This window comes from Suncus etruscus, chromosome 3, assembly GCF_024139225.1.
Source record: "Suncus etruscus isolate mSunEtr1 chromosome 3, mSunEtr1.pri.cur, whole genome shotgun sequence".
In the NCBI taxonomy this organism is placed as follows: domain Eukaryota; kingdom Metazoa; phylum Chordata; class Mammalia; order Eulipotyphla; family Soricidae; genus Suncus; species Suncus etruscus.
Genome location: NC_064850.1, coordinates 144,729,873 through 144,745,478, shown reverse-complemented (window position 1 = coordinate 144,745,478; position 15,606 = coordinate 144,729,873). Strand labels below are relative to the sequence as shown.

The 15,606-nt window shown below is 38.2% G+C and overlaps 1 protein-coding gene across 1 annotated transcript in view; it reads left to right on the top strand.

Moving 5' to 3' along the window:
• Positions 1 to 15,606, top strand: part of COLEC12 (collectin subfamily member 12) — a 215,886-nt gene that overhangs the window by 185,686 nt on the left and 14,594 nt on the right. Inside the window, exons 4-5 of the mRNA XM_049770044.1 lie at positions 4,305 to 4,403; positions 5,323 to 6,369. Coding sequence (XP_049626001.1) covers positions 4,305 to 4,403; positions 5,323 to 6,369 — 1,146 coding nt within the window. The remainder of the gene's footprint in view (positions 1 to 4,304; positions 4,404 to 5,322; positions 6,370 to 15,606) is intronic.

The window sequence follows — 15,606 nt, the reverse complement described above, 5'->3', positions numbered from 1 at the left end:
TTGCTGGTATTTGGGGAAGTTCCCAGAGCCAACAAAGGGCTGTAATTCTCATTCATTGTCATAAACAGTCTGATACACACAGTATTCTGGGCACCAAGCTGAAGCTCCATCCTTTGGCCTTGTCCTCAGTCCTCAAATACTAAAGCTATGTCTTTCATTCCTTTATGTCTAGTATTATGTTGCTTAGATTTTTATTGGAGGAAATTAAATTCAGAAAAAAACTACTAAATGAAAGACAATGTGGACTTACCAAGAGAGTGTGACTTTTGGGTTACATGCGGGGTTCCTCTCAAGCTGTTCTCATGAGGCTCAGAGATCTCAACCTTGATTTTCAGTCAACCAGACCAGAGGCTCAACACAAGGACAAAGATGGAAGGAAATCATGACCTTTGTAGTTAGGAGTTCTTGGCCTGATACCTCACTTTGTCATTATAAGCTGTGTGATTCTAAATTACTGAACATTTTTGCACCTCTCCTTCATTAGTAAAAATAAAGGCCTTCAGGATTAACTGCAGTATCTTGCATAAAATAAGCACTCAGTAGAGACTGTTATAATGGCCCTAGGATAAAGGCTGAGTCAGTGCAGATTGGAAACATCATCAGAGAAAGTTTAGCATGAAGCAACAGTGAGGTTTGGAGTGGCCTTTTAAGATTGAATGAAATCAAGACAAGAAAAGAAGAGGTCACTGAAACAGGCTAAGAAATAATCCCAAAGCATTTCAAGAAAATTTACTATAGTCAGATCAATCTGAAGACTTATATATTTGAAGGATAACTCATCAGGTATAAAACCAAAAGCACTGATCTATGGAAGAAAATCTCTCCATAAAGTTACTGGTGAATGGAAGTCTGTGAAAGCACAACTTGTTAATGTTCTTTTTCCTCATGTGAGAGAGAGCTGAAAACTGAGATCTGTATTTATAGAGATTATGACTTTTTAGAAGTAAGATGGGAGGGTTTTTTCCACTGTTTCCCAAACTGATTTGTGATAATACATTTAGAGTAAAGGCAGTGGAATGCTGTGTAGTGTGGCAGCACATGTTGGTTCTGGGTTCCTATTAGTCCAGCATTTCATGGAGTAGCAGCTCTAAGGGTTGCAACTATCTGCCCGCAACCTATTTTTCCATATAGACACAGGTCCCAATCCAGTGACTAGTTAGCATGGTGGGAAGGACACATAGTCACTTAGATGCAGGGGAAAAAATGTGAACAGGTTATTTGTTTAATAAATACATTTGTTCCTTTTACCTATACCAACCTATAGAAGGTTTTATAACATCCTGTGTGTGTGTGTGTTTTAGAAACTAAAATTAAGGAAAAATTAGAGAGAGTAGAAAATGACTGCCTGTCTGCAGAGTTAAAGGTTTCTTTGGATTCCAGAAAAAGAGTGTGATGTTATATCCTGCATGTGGTTTGAAAACAGAGTGAGGCATGTTTTGATTTGAGGATCAGACCTGAACCTAACTTATAAATATTACATTTTTTAAGTTTTGCTTTACTAAAATGCAGATGAAACATTTTCTTCTTTAGCATTTCCAGGGATTTAGACAGAGGCATGCTTCTCAACCTAACATGCAAATTATTATAATTACACCGCAGTGTTTACATAGTCATTTTTTAAAGCAGCAATTATCAACAAAATGTCATATTCTTTGCTGGTTCTGAGGCTTCCCAGAGTGTGGTAGTCTGTAAGTTTATCTCATGATTCTAGCTCGACCAGTGCTTCACAGGTATCGGCAGCCAACATTTTCAATTATTTAAATGAATAGGATGATAATAAGTATGTATTTGAAATGCCTACTGAGTGTCACATGCTGCACCAGGAGCTAGAGATAAAACTAAATACAAATATTCCAACCCTGAAGAACCAAATAGTAAACAAGTCATGACAACAAAGAATTCAGCCCTATAATTATGAAGTGCTTGCCAAGAAAACTTTGCATGATGCACCTCTGCAAAGATTTCCTACATGGGCCGATGAGCAGAGTCTTGAAGAGCAGAGAGCTTCCTTTGGAGAAAAGGCCAGAGAGTACCTGGCACGAGAGAGAAAAAGCACCTGGGAACATTCGGCTGAAAGAATATTCAGCCCAACACCCACATTTCATTCTAGCCATACTAGAAGCCTCAAGAGAACATGACAAGCTTCTCCAGGGAAGGTGCCAGGAGCCATGGAACTGGTTCACTTTAGGTCAGACAGATACTTTGGGACTTCTGCTTCTTGATTGGAGCTAAGTGAGCTTCATGCAGTCATGCATGAGTAGAATACATGATGAATGAAATGAATTACATGTGTTGAGAATAGAGAAAACATTCATGCTTAAAAAATAAAATCATTATTTTTAAAATCCATTGATACCAACCAAGGACAGTCAACTTTGAAATTAAATCTCACAAGAGTCATTTTTTTTAATAACTACTTTAAGTACCATGGTTACATGATTGAATTTTAGTCAGAGAATGTACACCACCCTTCTTCACTAGTGTACTTTTCCCACCACCAATGTTCCCAGTGTCCCTCCCATCCACCCACCCCATCTGACTCTGAGACAGGCAATTTGCTTCTCTCTCTCTCTCTCTCTCTCTCTCTCTCTCTCTCTCTCTCTCTCTCTCTCTCTCTCTCTCACACACACACACACACACACACACACACACATACACCCCTCTCCTGCGGTTTGTACTATTGTAATGAAGAGATATCACACACACATGTCACTTTATCCCCTTTCATTGTCATAATGATCCCTTCTCTAACCTAACTACACTCCCCACTTTTTGTTTTTTGTTTTTTTCTACCATGGACTGGTCCTCCTGGCCCTCATCTCTGTTATCTCACAAGAGTCACTTTTAGCCTGTTTTTTTGTTTTTGGTTTTGAGCCACACCCAGTGACGCCCAGGGGTTACTCCTGGCTATGCACTTATAAATCCTCCTGGCTTGGGGGACCATATGGGAGTTCTGTCCTAGGTTATTGTGTGCAAGGCAAAATGCCTTACTGCTTGAGCCACCACTCCGGCCCCAAGAGTCACTTTTAGAAAAATTCATTCTCATTGAACATTTCAGAAAAAGCAATTAGCAGTTCTAATTCATAACCATAGAGACTTAGTGCCATCTGATAACAAGAAAGCAGTTACTAGTATTGTGTCATTTACTTGCTTTACCATGTGCCATAAAGTAATGTTAGTTTTATTCTTTAGTTGAGGCAAGAGAAAAGACACAGGAATCAGGCAGTGGCCTTGGTTAGATCCTTAACATCCAATATAGTTCCCTAGGTAATACGGGTATGGCTCAAAAAGAATAAAAAATCTATAGTGAGGGATATTTGCAAAGGTATGTAGGCCTTTTCTTGAGAAATTATACAATGCATTTACTTGTTATTGAGGAAAAGCTGATGACGCTTTGGTGGTGTTCATAGTAAAAAAAAAAGTGATAAACACTCTTTTTTGGGGGGTTGGGTCACACCCAGCAGCGCTCAGGGGTTACTCCTGACTCTACACTCAGAAATCGCTCCTGGTGGGCACAGGGGACCATATGGAATGCTGGGATTCGAAGCACTGTCCTCTGCACACAAGGCAAATTCCTTACCTCCATGGTATCTCTCCAGTCCCATGATCAACACTCTTGATTCTGTTTCATTCTGTAACAATTTTGAACATAGACTTGAATGAGATACTACCATAGAATATTCTTCTGGAGAAGTGAGTTTTCCCTATAGGGAAAATAGGGAATCTGATAGTGACAAATGTTGGAAGTGATCATTGTTATATATCACCTATAGAAATTGAACCTACCGCTTCAATCCCTGGTACATCATATGGTCCCCTAAGTCTGCCAGAGTGATTCCTGAGCCAGGAGTAACCCATGAGTTAACAAGTATCATCATGTGTGGCCTCAAAACAAATATATAAACAAACATTTGTATATAGTTCCCAAGAATTTCTAAAATATCCAAGGCAATTTAGATTCCTAAGAACAATTAAGAACATACAACTCAATCAAATAACTGGTATCACTGGATTTTTTGACATGTTAGTTTTCTACAAGGATAGCTTTTTCCAGGCCTTAAAGATAGTATTGCATTGCACACAGCCCCACCAAGAGTGATCCCTAAGTGCAAAGCCAGGTGTAAACCCTGAGCACTCTGGGTATGGTCACACTCCAAAAAGAATAGCTTTTTACTTATGTACTTAATTTTATTGGTAGGCCTTTTGCATCAATATTTTTTATCCTATATAATTTGATCTCTTACTGAAACTGAAAAATAAAATATATAGTTTTGTATATTAATGTATTCATTTCCAAATCTTAGTTGTAGAGAAAATGGACAATGTTACAGGTGGCATGGAGACATCTCGCCAAACCTATGATGACAAGCTCACAGCGGTGGAAAGTGACCTGAAAAAATTAGGTAACTTACAATGAGAATAAACTATAAAGTTGAATCCCTGGATTCTACTTTGTATGTACATCTGCAGGTTTTTAGAATATTGTTACTTTAAAATTGCTTTCACACAGAAAGACATTAATTTGTGTTGTGGTTAAATCTTTTCTCGTGGTTTAATTTGAAAATATTTTTTTAGGTTAGAAGCACTTTAAGAGCTAAAACTCACCACCATTCCACCCCGTCCTCCACTCCCAAAAAAAGTTACTGTGCACTGGGGCTGGAGAGATAACATGGAGGTAATGCGTTTGCCTTGCATGCAAAAGGACGGTGGTTCGAATCCCGGCATCCCATATGGTCCCCTGAGCCTGCCAGGGGGCGATTTCTGAGCGTAGAGCCAGGAGTAGCCCCTAAGCACTGCCGGGTGTCACCCAAAAAACAAAACAAAACAAAAAAAAAAGTTACTGTGTACCACATAAAAATTAAAGTTATTCCTGATCAAAAACAAATACCCTTGTTACAATTCAGTACTCAGTAAATTCCTATTTGAAATATTTTAAACTGTCTATAATTGTAGATATTTTTAATTAAATAGTTTAGCCTATTTTAGCCTCTGTGTTTTGTTTTGTTTTTAGAAAAGAACTTGGTGAATGTAACAAATAAATTAAATCTTGACACCCTATACAGAGCTCTGAAATCAAGTAAATTTCTCTTCCATAGCTAAGAAAATTTCTTATTCAATAGGTTTAGTACTCATCTTTACAAACTCCTACAGACTTAGATGTTATAGATACCTGGGTTATACTAATACAGTGAGGTCTGCATAAAGCATAGTTTCTTTTATCTAAAATTCAGTGCATTCCAAACATGCTCTTTGGGATTTTAATATTCACCTGAACCCTTCTGACAGTTCAGCAATCTAAATAATAAATGTGTCTAATTCCAGGAGACCAGACTGGGAAGAAAGCTCTAAGCACCAACTCAGAACTCTCTTCCTTCAGATCAGACATTCTGGATCTTCGTCAACAACTTCACGAGATCACAGAAAAGACCAGCAAGAACAAAGATACACTGGAAAAGTTGCAAGCAAGTGGGGATGCACTGGTAGACAGCCAGAGTCAACTGAAAGAAACTTTGGAAAATAACACTTTCCTCATCACCACTGTCAACAAAACTCTCCAGGCCTATAATGGCTATGTCTCCAATCTGCAACAAGATACCAGTGCGCTGCAGGGTAACCTGCAGAGTCAGATGTATTCTCACAATGTGGTCATTATGAACCTCAACAACCTGAATCTAACCCAGGTCCAACAGAGGAACCTCATCTCTAATCTGCAGCGGTCTGTGGATGACACAAGCCAGGCTATTCAGCGAATCAAGAATGACTTCCAAAATCTGCAGCAGGTTTTCCTTCAAGCCAAGAAGGACACCGATTGGCTGAAAGATAAAGTGCAGAACTTGCAGACTTTGGCTGCCAATAATTCCGCCTTGGCCAAAGCCAACAATGACACTCTGGAGGATATGAACAGCCAGCTCAACTCCTTCACAGGTCAGATGGACAACATCACCACAGCCTCACAAGCCAACGAGCAGAACCTGAAAGATCTGCAGGATGTACAAAAGGATGCAGAGAACAGAACAGCTATTAAGTTCAGTCAACTGGAGGAACGCTTCCAGGTCTTTGAGACCGATATTGTGAACATCATCAGCAACATCAGTTACACAGCCCACCACCTGCGGACGCTGACTAGCAACTTGAATGAAGTCAGGACCACTTGCACAGATACCCTGACCAAACACACGGATGACCTGACCTCCTTGAATAACACATTGGCCAATATCCGTTTGGATTCTGTTTCTCTTAGGATGCAACAAGATATGATGAGGTCTAGGTTAGACACCGAAGTGGCCAATTTATCAGTAATTATGGAAGAAATGAAACTGGTGGACTCCAAACATGGTCAACTTATCAAGAATTTTACAATATTACAAGGTAAGTGAAAATTCTGAATTTATCTTTGTAATATTTACCCAATGTTATAACAAATTACCCCCAAGCGCTAAGCAACTTAAGATAAAGAATGTTTGTTATCTTATTCTTTCTGTGGAATATAAATTCAGGAAAGGCTTTGCTGGGTTCAGTACCTCTGGATTCTGGTTCATTACCTCTCATAAGGTTGAAGCTATATGTTTAAAATCCTACTGTGATGATCTGTCATCACCGTGGTTCATTTGTACAGTTCTAAGCAAAGACTTCTCACTTCTTTGTTGGCTGTTGGCAAGAGGCTTCAGTTTCTTACAACAAGAAACTTGTCTGACTGCAGAGGAATTGATGTGAAAGAAAGAACAAGAAGGATGCCTCAAGACCTTTTATGACCTAGCTTCAGAATTCATGTTCCATCATTTTCACCATATTGTTTTTTAAAATAAGTCTCTAAGGGGAAGAAACTATAGTACAGTGGACAGAGCACTTGCCTTGCACACAACTGACCTGGGCTGATCCCCAGTACCATATATGAATCAACCAGGATTGATCCCTGAGTGCAAATCAAAGATTAAATCCTGAGAAACACCAGAAGTGGCCTCAAAACAAAACAAAGTAACAAAAAATAAATCTCTAAGTCCAATTCACACTCAAAGGAAGGAAATTAAGCTTCAAGTATTTTTTAACTGACGTCACATTGCATTATAACATTATCTACTTTTCCAGTGTGCATCATTATAAATCAACATAAAAATCATTGCATTAAGTTCACCAATAAATTCTAGTTATATCAAGTTCAGTTCCATTATACAAATGACCCATATCACCTGATGAACCCATCTCTTCTCTCTAAGCCTTGTCTGTCCTCTTGAAACTACTAGAGTTGGTAGGGCCAATGTTTATTTTGCTTTATTTGATTTATCCATTTCTTTCATTTCTCTGTATATGAAAGTAAAATAATACAATATTTTTCTTTGACTTACTTTCTAAACATAATACCCTCTAGGTTCATCTACATTTTTATATGTGATAGGCTTGTATCTTTATTATAAGTTTCATGTCTTGAAAGAAGATATAACTAAAGATTTGAAGATAGTGTTCCAAGGCTGTGTTCAATGATTATTGAATGAGTGGTTGTTTAATTTGAATATGTTGAATGTCCTATTTTTTCTGAGCTACTTTATAATTCATTGAAAAGAAAAATAATTATTTTAGATCATAAGTTTATAACTAAAATATTCCTATTTTCAGTAGTCATCTCTTCCAAGAAGTGAGTGGCTGACCATCTATCTCAGTTGCAGAGGAGGGAAATGATGTACAAAACTTGATTATATCAAATCTGAGTTTTACTCTCATCTTGGTCCTTCATATAAAAGTCCTTTATTCAGTATATTCAAAATTTTAGAAGCTATACATTAATTATATATCTAGTCATAAATTATTTTCATGGGCTTTAGCTTGAAATTGCTATGTGAAAGATGCTGTGTATTGTCCTCTAACATTTATAAAGAAAACTAAACAGTCTTTTCTCTTAGATCCATTCAAGTCAAGAGAACTTTAGTGTATCAAAAGACCTACTGTAAGCAAAGATAATCCTGATTTTTAAATAGGATCGAATCTTCAACACAATATGTAGAATGGAGAGTTTGTCTTCAAGCCCAAGAAAATTTAAATAAGAGGTCATTAAAAGAATAATGTTTTTTATAGAAAGCAACATTCTCTAATATGAAGGCATTGAACTCAGTCTTGTTTCCTCACACCAAATTAATAAACTCCTGAAACCAGAAGAACAAAAAACAGCCAATCTAGATTTAGTAATGCTTTTGGAAGAGATATCCTTAAGCAAAAGATGGAGAAATCACTGGATTCTACACAGTGAGATAGATTTGTGGATTTTGTGTATTGCATAACAAATTCCTACATCTTTAATAGTAAAAAAACATCTGTTTCTTTTCTCATAGTTTCTATGGATTGGAAGTCTGGGGCCTGTGCTTGGAGCCTCAACTGACTACAGTCTCTGAGGAATGGTGACAGGGGTTAGGTTCCATTTCTTCACTTTCCCAGGTTCTTGATTGAATGCATCTTCTCAAGATGATAATATTAAGGTTCCTGTTTTCTTTTGGTGAGAGACTGCTTTAAGCATTTAGGGTAACCCATAGTTCCTTACATGCCACTCTCTCACAGCCAGAAGGCAAGTCAAAGACTTAGATCATGTGACATTCCGTCACCTTTTATCATATTCTTTGTTTAAGAGCAACAGGGCCCTGTATGGCTTCAGGTCATACTTCAAGTCATGTACTATAAGCTCAAGAGATCATGAGTAATCAGCCAAACCAAATTATTCTTGATCCTGTTTGGTACCAAGGAGCCTGAAATTCCCTACCCAGTTCCAAAGAAATGGACAGTGAATATCTATATGCTGTGGTAGTGTTGGATTGTGTGAATAGAATTTAACAGAAAAGTTGGTCAGGTTAACATGTGTGTCTGGGCAATGCTGATGGATCTGTAATGAGAAGAGGGAGAAAATGATGACACAGATGTCTTCGAAGGTTTAAGCAAGAGTAGTGAGGTGGTTAGTGGTTCAGACTCAGGAGGTATGGAAAAAAAGAGACCTGTGGAAAAATGTTAAGTGGAAGAAATCTGTTAGCATGAGGGTTCTCAGTCACTGTTTCTTTTTAACATAAGCTTCTCTCTCTCTCTCTCTCTCTCTCTCTCTCTCTCTCTCTCTCTCTCTCTCTCTCTCTCTCTCTCTCTCTCTCTCTCTCTCTCTCTTCTATCACACATATCCTTGGCCTTGTTACCTACACTTTCTGTGTGAATTGACCTGAAATTTCTCAAGGCAACCCAGCTAGCCCCTTTCTATTCAGCCTATTCAATGTCTTCTGGAATGCTCACCAATTACTCCCAAAGAAAGGAGACCAGTCAAAGAATTGTACTTATGCAAGCACTTATGCACTTATGCGAACACATTTATCTATAGTATAAACAGTATTCATTCCTGCATATAGAGTAAAGGATGGACAGAGTGGCTTGGAGAAGTAAGTTTTAAAATACTCCAGTGTTCTCCAAAAATTTTTTTGTTTTGTTTTTATTTTTGAGCTAAATCCAATGAGGATCCTGACTCTGCACTCAGAAATTCCTCCTGGCAGATTTGGGGTACCATATGGGATGCTGGGGATTGAACATGGGTTGGCAAATTTGAGTTGACAAATGCTCTACTCACTGTGCTATTGCTCTGGTCCCTCCAGGAAATTCTTTTTTTTTTCCATGATGGTAGATCCCCCATGAGCACTTCAGAAGGACCATCAGTAAAGGCACTTCCATGACTTGTAAAGTCATTTGAATTTATGATGCAGTGACTCTGTGTACAACTATGAGGCAAGAGTAAGCCATCTATGCCTATTGTTCTGTTAGTGTCATGAAGAAGTTGTCTTTTTTGTGTGTTTGATAATTTTTAAATAATATCTTTATTTAAGCACCATGATTACAAACTTGTTTGTAGTTGCATTTCAGTCATAAAAAGAACACTCCCTTCACCAGTGCAATATTCCCACCACCAATGACCTCCATCTCCATCCTTCCCCAACTCCTGTCTATCTTCAAAACAGGCATTCTACTTCTCTCACTCATAATCATTGTCATAATAGTTGATAGTGTAGTTATTTCTCTAACTGCACTAACCACTCTTTGTGGTAAGCTTCATATTGTGGGCCGGTCCTTCCAGCCTTCATCTCTCTTGTCTCTGGGTATTATCACAATAATATCTTTTATTTTTCTTAAAACCCATAGGTGAGTGAGACTATTTTGTGTCTATCTCTCTCCCTCTCATTTATTTCACTCAAAATAATAGTTTCCATGTCCATCCATGTATAGGAACATTTCAAGACTTCATCTCTCCTGATGGCTGCATAATATTCCATTGTGTATATGTACCACAGTTTCTTTAGCCATTCATATGTTGAAGGGCATCTTGGTTGTTTCCAGAGTCTGGCTATTGTAAATAGTGCTGCAAAGAATATAGATGTGAGGAAGGCATTTTTGTATTGTGTTTTTGTGTTCCTAGGGTATATCCCTAGGAATGGTATAGCTGGATTACATGGGAACTCAATTTCCAGTTTTTTGAGGAATCTTCATATTGATTTCCATAAAGGCTGGATAAGACAGCATTCCCACCAGCGGTGAATGAGAGTTCCTTTCTCTCCACATCCCCACCAGCACTGATTGTTCTTGTCCTTTGCAATTTGTGCCAGTCTCTGTGATGTGAGATGTTATCTCGTTGTTTTGATTTGCATTTTCCTTATGGTTAGTGATGTGGAGTATTTTTTTATGTGTCTTTTGGCCATTTGTGTTTCTTCTTTGAGGAAATGTCCATTTCTTCTCCCCATTTTTTGAATGGGTTAGATGTATTTTTCTTATTACATTCTGTCAGTACCTTGTATATTTTGGATATTAGCCCCTTATCTGATGGGTATTGGGTGAATATTTTCTCCCAATCTGTGGGTGGCCTTTGTATCCTAGTCACAATTTACTTTAGGCAGAAGCTTCTCAGCATAATATAGTCTCATCTGTTTATCTCTGCATTCACTTGTTTGGAGAGTGCTATTTTCTCCTTGTAGATGTCTTTAGTCTCAATGTCATGGAGTGTTTTACCTACATGTTTTTCTGTATACCTTATGGTTTCGGGCCTGATATAAAGGTCCTTAATCCATTTGCACTTGACCTTTGTACATGGTGTTAGATGAAAGTTTGAGTTCGTTTTTTTTGCATGTGACTGACCAGTTATCCCAACACCACTTGTGAAGAGGCTTTTCTTGCTCCATTTTGCATTTTTTGCCCCTTTATCAAAGTTGGGGAAAGTGATGCCTCCCATATTTCTTTTCCTAAGGGTTGCTTTAGCTATTTGTGGGTGTCTATTATTCCAAATGAATTTTAGGAGTGTTTGATCTACTTCTTTGAAGAATGTCATAGGTATCCTTAGGGGAATTGCATTAAATATGTACAATACTTTGGGGTGTATTGCCATTAAAATTATTTTAATCTTCCTAATCCATGAGCAGGGTATGTGTCTCCATTTCCTTGTGTCTTCTTTTATTTCTTGAAGCAGGGTTTTTTTTTGTTTGTTTGTTTTGTTTTTATTTCTTTTTGTGTCTTTTTTTTATTTTGTTTTTTGGGTCCCACCCGCAGCACTCAGGGGCTACTCCTGGCTCTATGCTCAGAAATCTTCCCCAGCAGGCTCGAGGGACCATATTGCTGAGATACAAACTATAGTCCTTCTGCATGCAAGGCAAATGCCCTACCGCTGTGCTATCTCTCCGGCCCCGAAGCAGGGTTTTGTAGTTTTCTTTGTATAGGTCCTTCACCTCTTTAGTAAAGTGACTCCTTAATTCCTTAATTTCACCTCTTTAAGATGACTTTAAGATATTTGAGTTTGTGTGGCACTAATGTGAAGGAGATTGTTCTAAAATGTCCATTTCTTCTCTATCATTGGGTGTGCATGAAAAGGCCATTGATTTTTGCATGTTAATTTTGTAGACTGCCACTTTGCTATATATGATTCTATTATTTCTAGAAGCTTTTTGGTAAAGTCTTTAGGGTTTTCTAAATGTAGTATCATGTCATCTGCAAAAAATGAGAGCTTGACTTCTTCCTTTCCTATCTGGATTCATTTGATATCTATTTCTTGCCTTACCGCTGTGCTATCACTTCGGCCCCACCACTAGAATTTATTAAATTGAGTCTCGAAGATTTTAAAAGGCAATAAGAAGTAAAATGGCTTTCTACTTCTCATTAAGCACCAGCAGTTTTGTTGAAAAAAACAAATTGAAAATTTATTTCCTAAGCAGAATACAGGTAGGGACACAAGCTGTAAAGCAGCCGTGACGTAGCAGTATAAACTGTCCTTGCCCAACTGCTTGCTAAGGAGCTAGCATTCTCAAGCCTCTTTCTCAACTCAAATTCTAGAGAACAGAGGATAGGTTTTACAGGCAATGCAGACAGAAGCTGCTCAGAGTTCTATCTCCATTGTATTGGAGCATTTCTCAAGTTTCTGATGACTTTACCAGCAATATTGTATCCTGGCATTATAAAACCAAATAACCACCCACTTGGTTTTGAAATCGAATCTCAAATTAATTTTATGTAGGACATTGCATGTACTTCCATGAGTAATGTAATCATTATTCTCTACTCAGAATTCAGGTTATTACTGCTCAGACTCATAAATATTCCCGTGTTATTTATACCACTGTTTTCAGTTTTAAGGCCACTACAGCTGGGTTTATATTTGTCTTTCACTTCAGTCTTGGAAGATAGTTCAAAGGGTAGGTGTGCATGGTTTTGCATGCTGGAGTTTTGGCTTTGATACTCAGTATTGTAGACTCTCCAGATAGCAATATGAGCAACAACCAACCTGCCTGAACCCCAAGAACCATAGAGAAAATAGTCTATGGGCACTTCTAGGTGTGTTCCAAATTAAAAAATATGTTTTTTCTTTGCACTTCAGTAATCACCCAATGAAAGAGTCAAGTCAGTACAGTTTTAAGATGTTTGCCTTGCATGTGGCCAATCATAGTTCAGTCTCCAAGTACTACATATGGTTCCCTAAGCACCAACAGGAGTAATTCCTGAGCACCATTGGGTGTGCCTCACCCATGCAAAAAACATTCAAATAATACATAACACTTGGGCTCATCCAGATGGTAATATGTGATATTGGTACCCGAGGTCCTAAAGGAAGATATATTTCTGACATTCATAGCCTTTCTTAAATTTATAAATTCAGAAGCCAGAGAGATAGCATGGAGTAGGGCATTTGCCTTGCATGCAGAAGGACAGTGGTTCGAATCCCAGCATCCCATATGGTCCCCTGAGCCCGCCAAGAGCAACTTCTGGGCATAGGGCCAGGAGTAACCCCTGAGTGCCACTGGGTGTGACTCAAAAACAAAAACAAAAAATTATAAATTTAGTGTGGACCTTTAAAATGGTCTTTTTCCTAAAATTAAAAGAATTAGTAAATATCCAAGTTTTAATAAGCAAATTATATGAATGGATGAATGCTTTGTGGAACATACAGACATCAGATCACTTAGCTATCATCAGAGGGTTACTTAGCCCAGCCAGACTTCCTGCCTCTGCCCCACTTAGCAATAGTTTTCCCAAGGCTGAGGCTTAAAAATGAAGACATAGACAATAGTGTGCTATCCATGAGTTTATCTACAACCATAAATAGTTCTCATTCCTTTATTTAAATAGAGATGTATATGCAGAAAATTCATTGTTTACAATATGGAGATTCCTCAAAAGACTGGAAATTGAGCTCCCATATGATCCAGCTATACCGTAGGAACACAAAAACACAATACAATACACAATACAAAAATGTCTTTCTCACACCTATATTCATTGCTGTACTATTTACAATAGCCAGACTCTCGAAATAACCAAGTTGTCCTTCAACAGATGAATGACTAAAAACCTGTGGTGCAAATACACAATGGAATACTATGCAACCGCCAGGAGAGATGAAGTCATGAAATTTTCCTATACATGGATGGACATGGAAACTATTATGCTGAGTGAAATAAGTCAGAGGGAGAGACACACACACAGAATAGTCTCACTCACCTATGGGTTTTAAGAAAAATAAAAGACATTATTGTAATAATGCCCAGAGGCAACAAAGATGAGGGCGCAAGGACTGGCTCTAGATGTGAAGCTCACAACTAAGAGTGGTGAATGTAGTTAAAGAGATGACTACACTAACTATCATAACAATGTTAATAAGTGAGAGGAGAATACCTGTCTCGAATACAGACAGGGGGTGGAGAAGGAGGAAGATGGGGGGAATTGGTGGTGGGAAGGTTGCACTGGTGAATGGGGCAATGTTCTTTTTATGATGGAAATTCAACTATAATCATGTATGTAATCATGGTGCTTAAATAAATAAAAAATAAAAAACTCATTGTTTATGCTAACTAGCTGGGCAAGCAAGCTATTACCAGAAAGTAGCTTTTAGAACTTTATCAATGACAGAACTCTTAGATATCCTCTTAAGATATTCCCTTCCATTAAAAGAGCTAGTGAGTGGCTGTGTTTTTAGGGGTTGGTTTTTTGTTTTGGTTTCTGGGCCACACTCAGTGATGCTCAGGGTTTACTCCTGGCTATGCACTCAGAAATCACTCCTGGCTTGGGGACCATATGGGATGTAGAGGATCGAACTGCAGTCCATCCATCCTAGGTCAGCCTTGTGCAAAGCAAACGCCTTACCACTGCACCACTGTTCCAGCACCATGGCTGTGTTATTTTGTGCTATGAAATCCACTTTGCTGTTATTCTTAAAAATGAGCCATAGTGAATGGAAACAATCAGGAATCACTTACAGCCAAGAGGGAAATAACTGAACATATCATCCCACGTGACTCCATAAAGCAATATTACTATGACACTGACAGCCACACTAAAAAACGAAATTATTTTTTTAATTTCCCTTTTATTACTATTGATGTTATTACTAGAGACCACACATAGGTTGCAATACTCAGTTGCAGTAGTCATTGGAAGCCACACACTTTTTAGTCTTGGTGCTTGTACACATCAGGTTGTAGAATGCTGGAGAGTGAGCTTCCATAGTGAAGACCTCCCAAACAGCGGTATCACCAGGATTGTACTCAGAAAGTGATATCTAACGTGTGGTCTCATGCTTGAGTTCTAACTTTTTTTTAAGAGATTTTATTAAACATCCACTATCTTTACTAAAATTTAATGAGCCAAATCAAGTTATGGAGAAGTAACTCAGCTTGTAGATGAGACCATTGGATATTAAATAAGCCAGGAAAGACTTCTCCCCTGATCACAGTGTTCACCAATGCTAACCTGATGCACAGACTGAGTTAGAGAGGTACTCACAGAAGAAGGGAAAGGACACAACACAGTTCACTTTTTTCTAGTAAACCCTCTCTTTTATTATATCCTGGGCCCAAAATTGTTAACAGTAGTGCACTCTGTTTGTTGACTTATGATACACATTGATCTGATAAACTCAGTAAATAATGACTCAGAACCAGATGAAGAAGGGTCCCCAAAGAACAAACAAGGACTAAAAGATTAGAGGAAGGAAAAACTTCCATCTGGAGTGACTTTGGAGGATTACATGCTAAGGGAATGGGGATATTCCAGATGTATGTGGAAAGAGGGGATTCTAAGTAAAGAAATGTGCAGAAGTGCAAGGTATGATAGAATAAACATGGG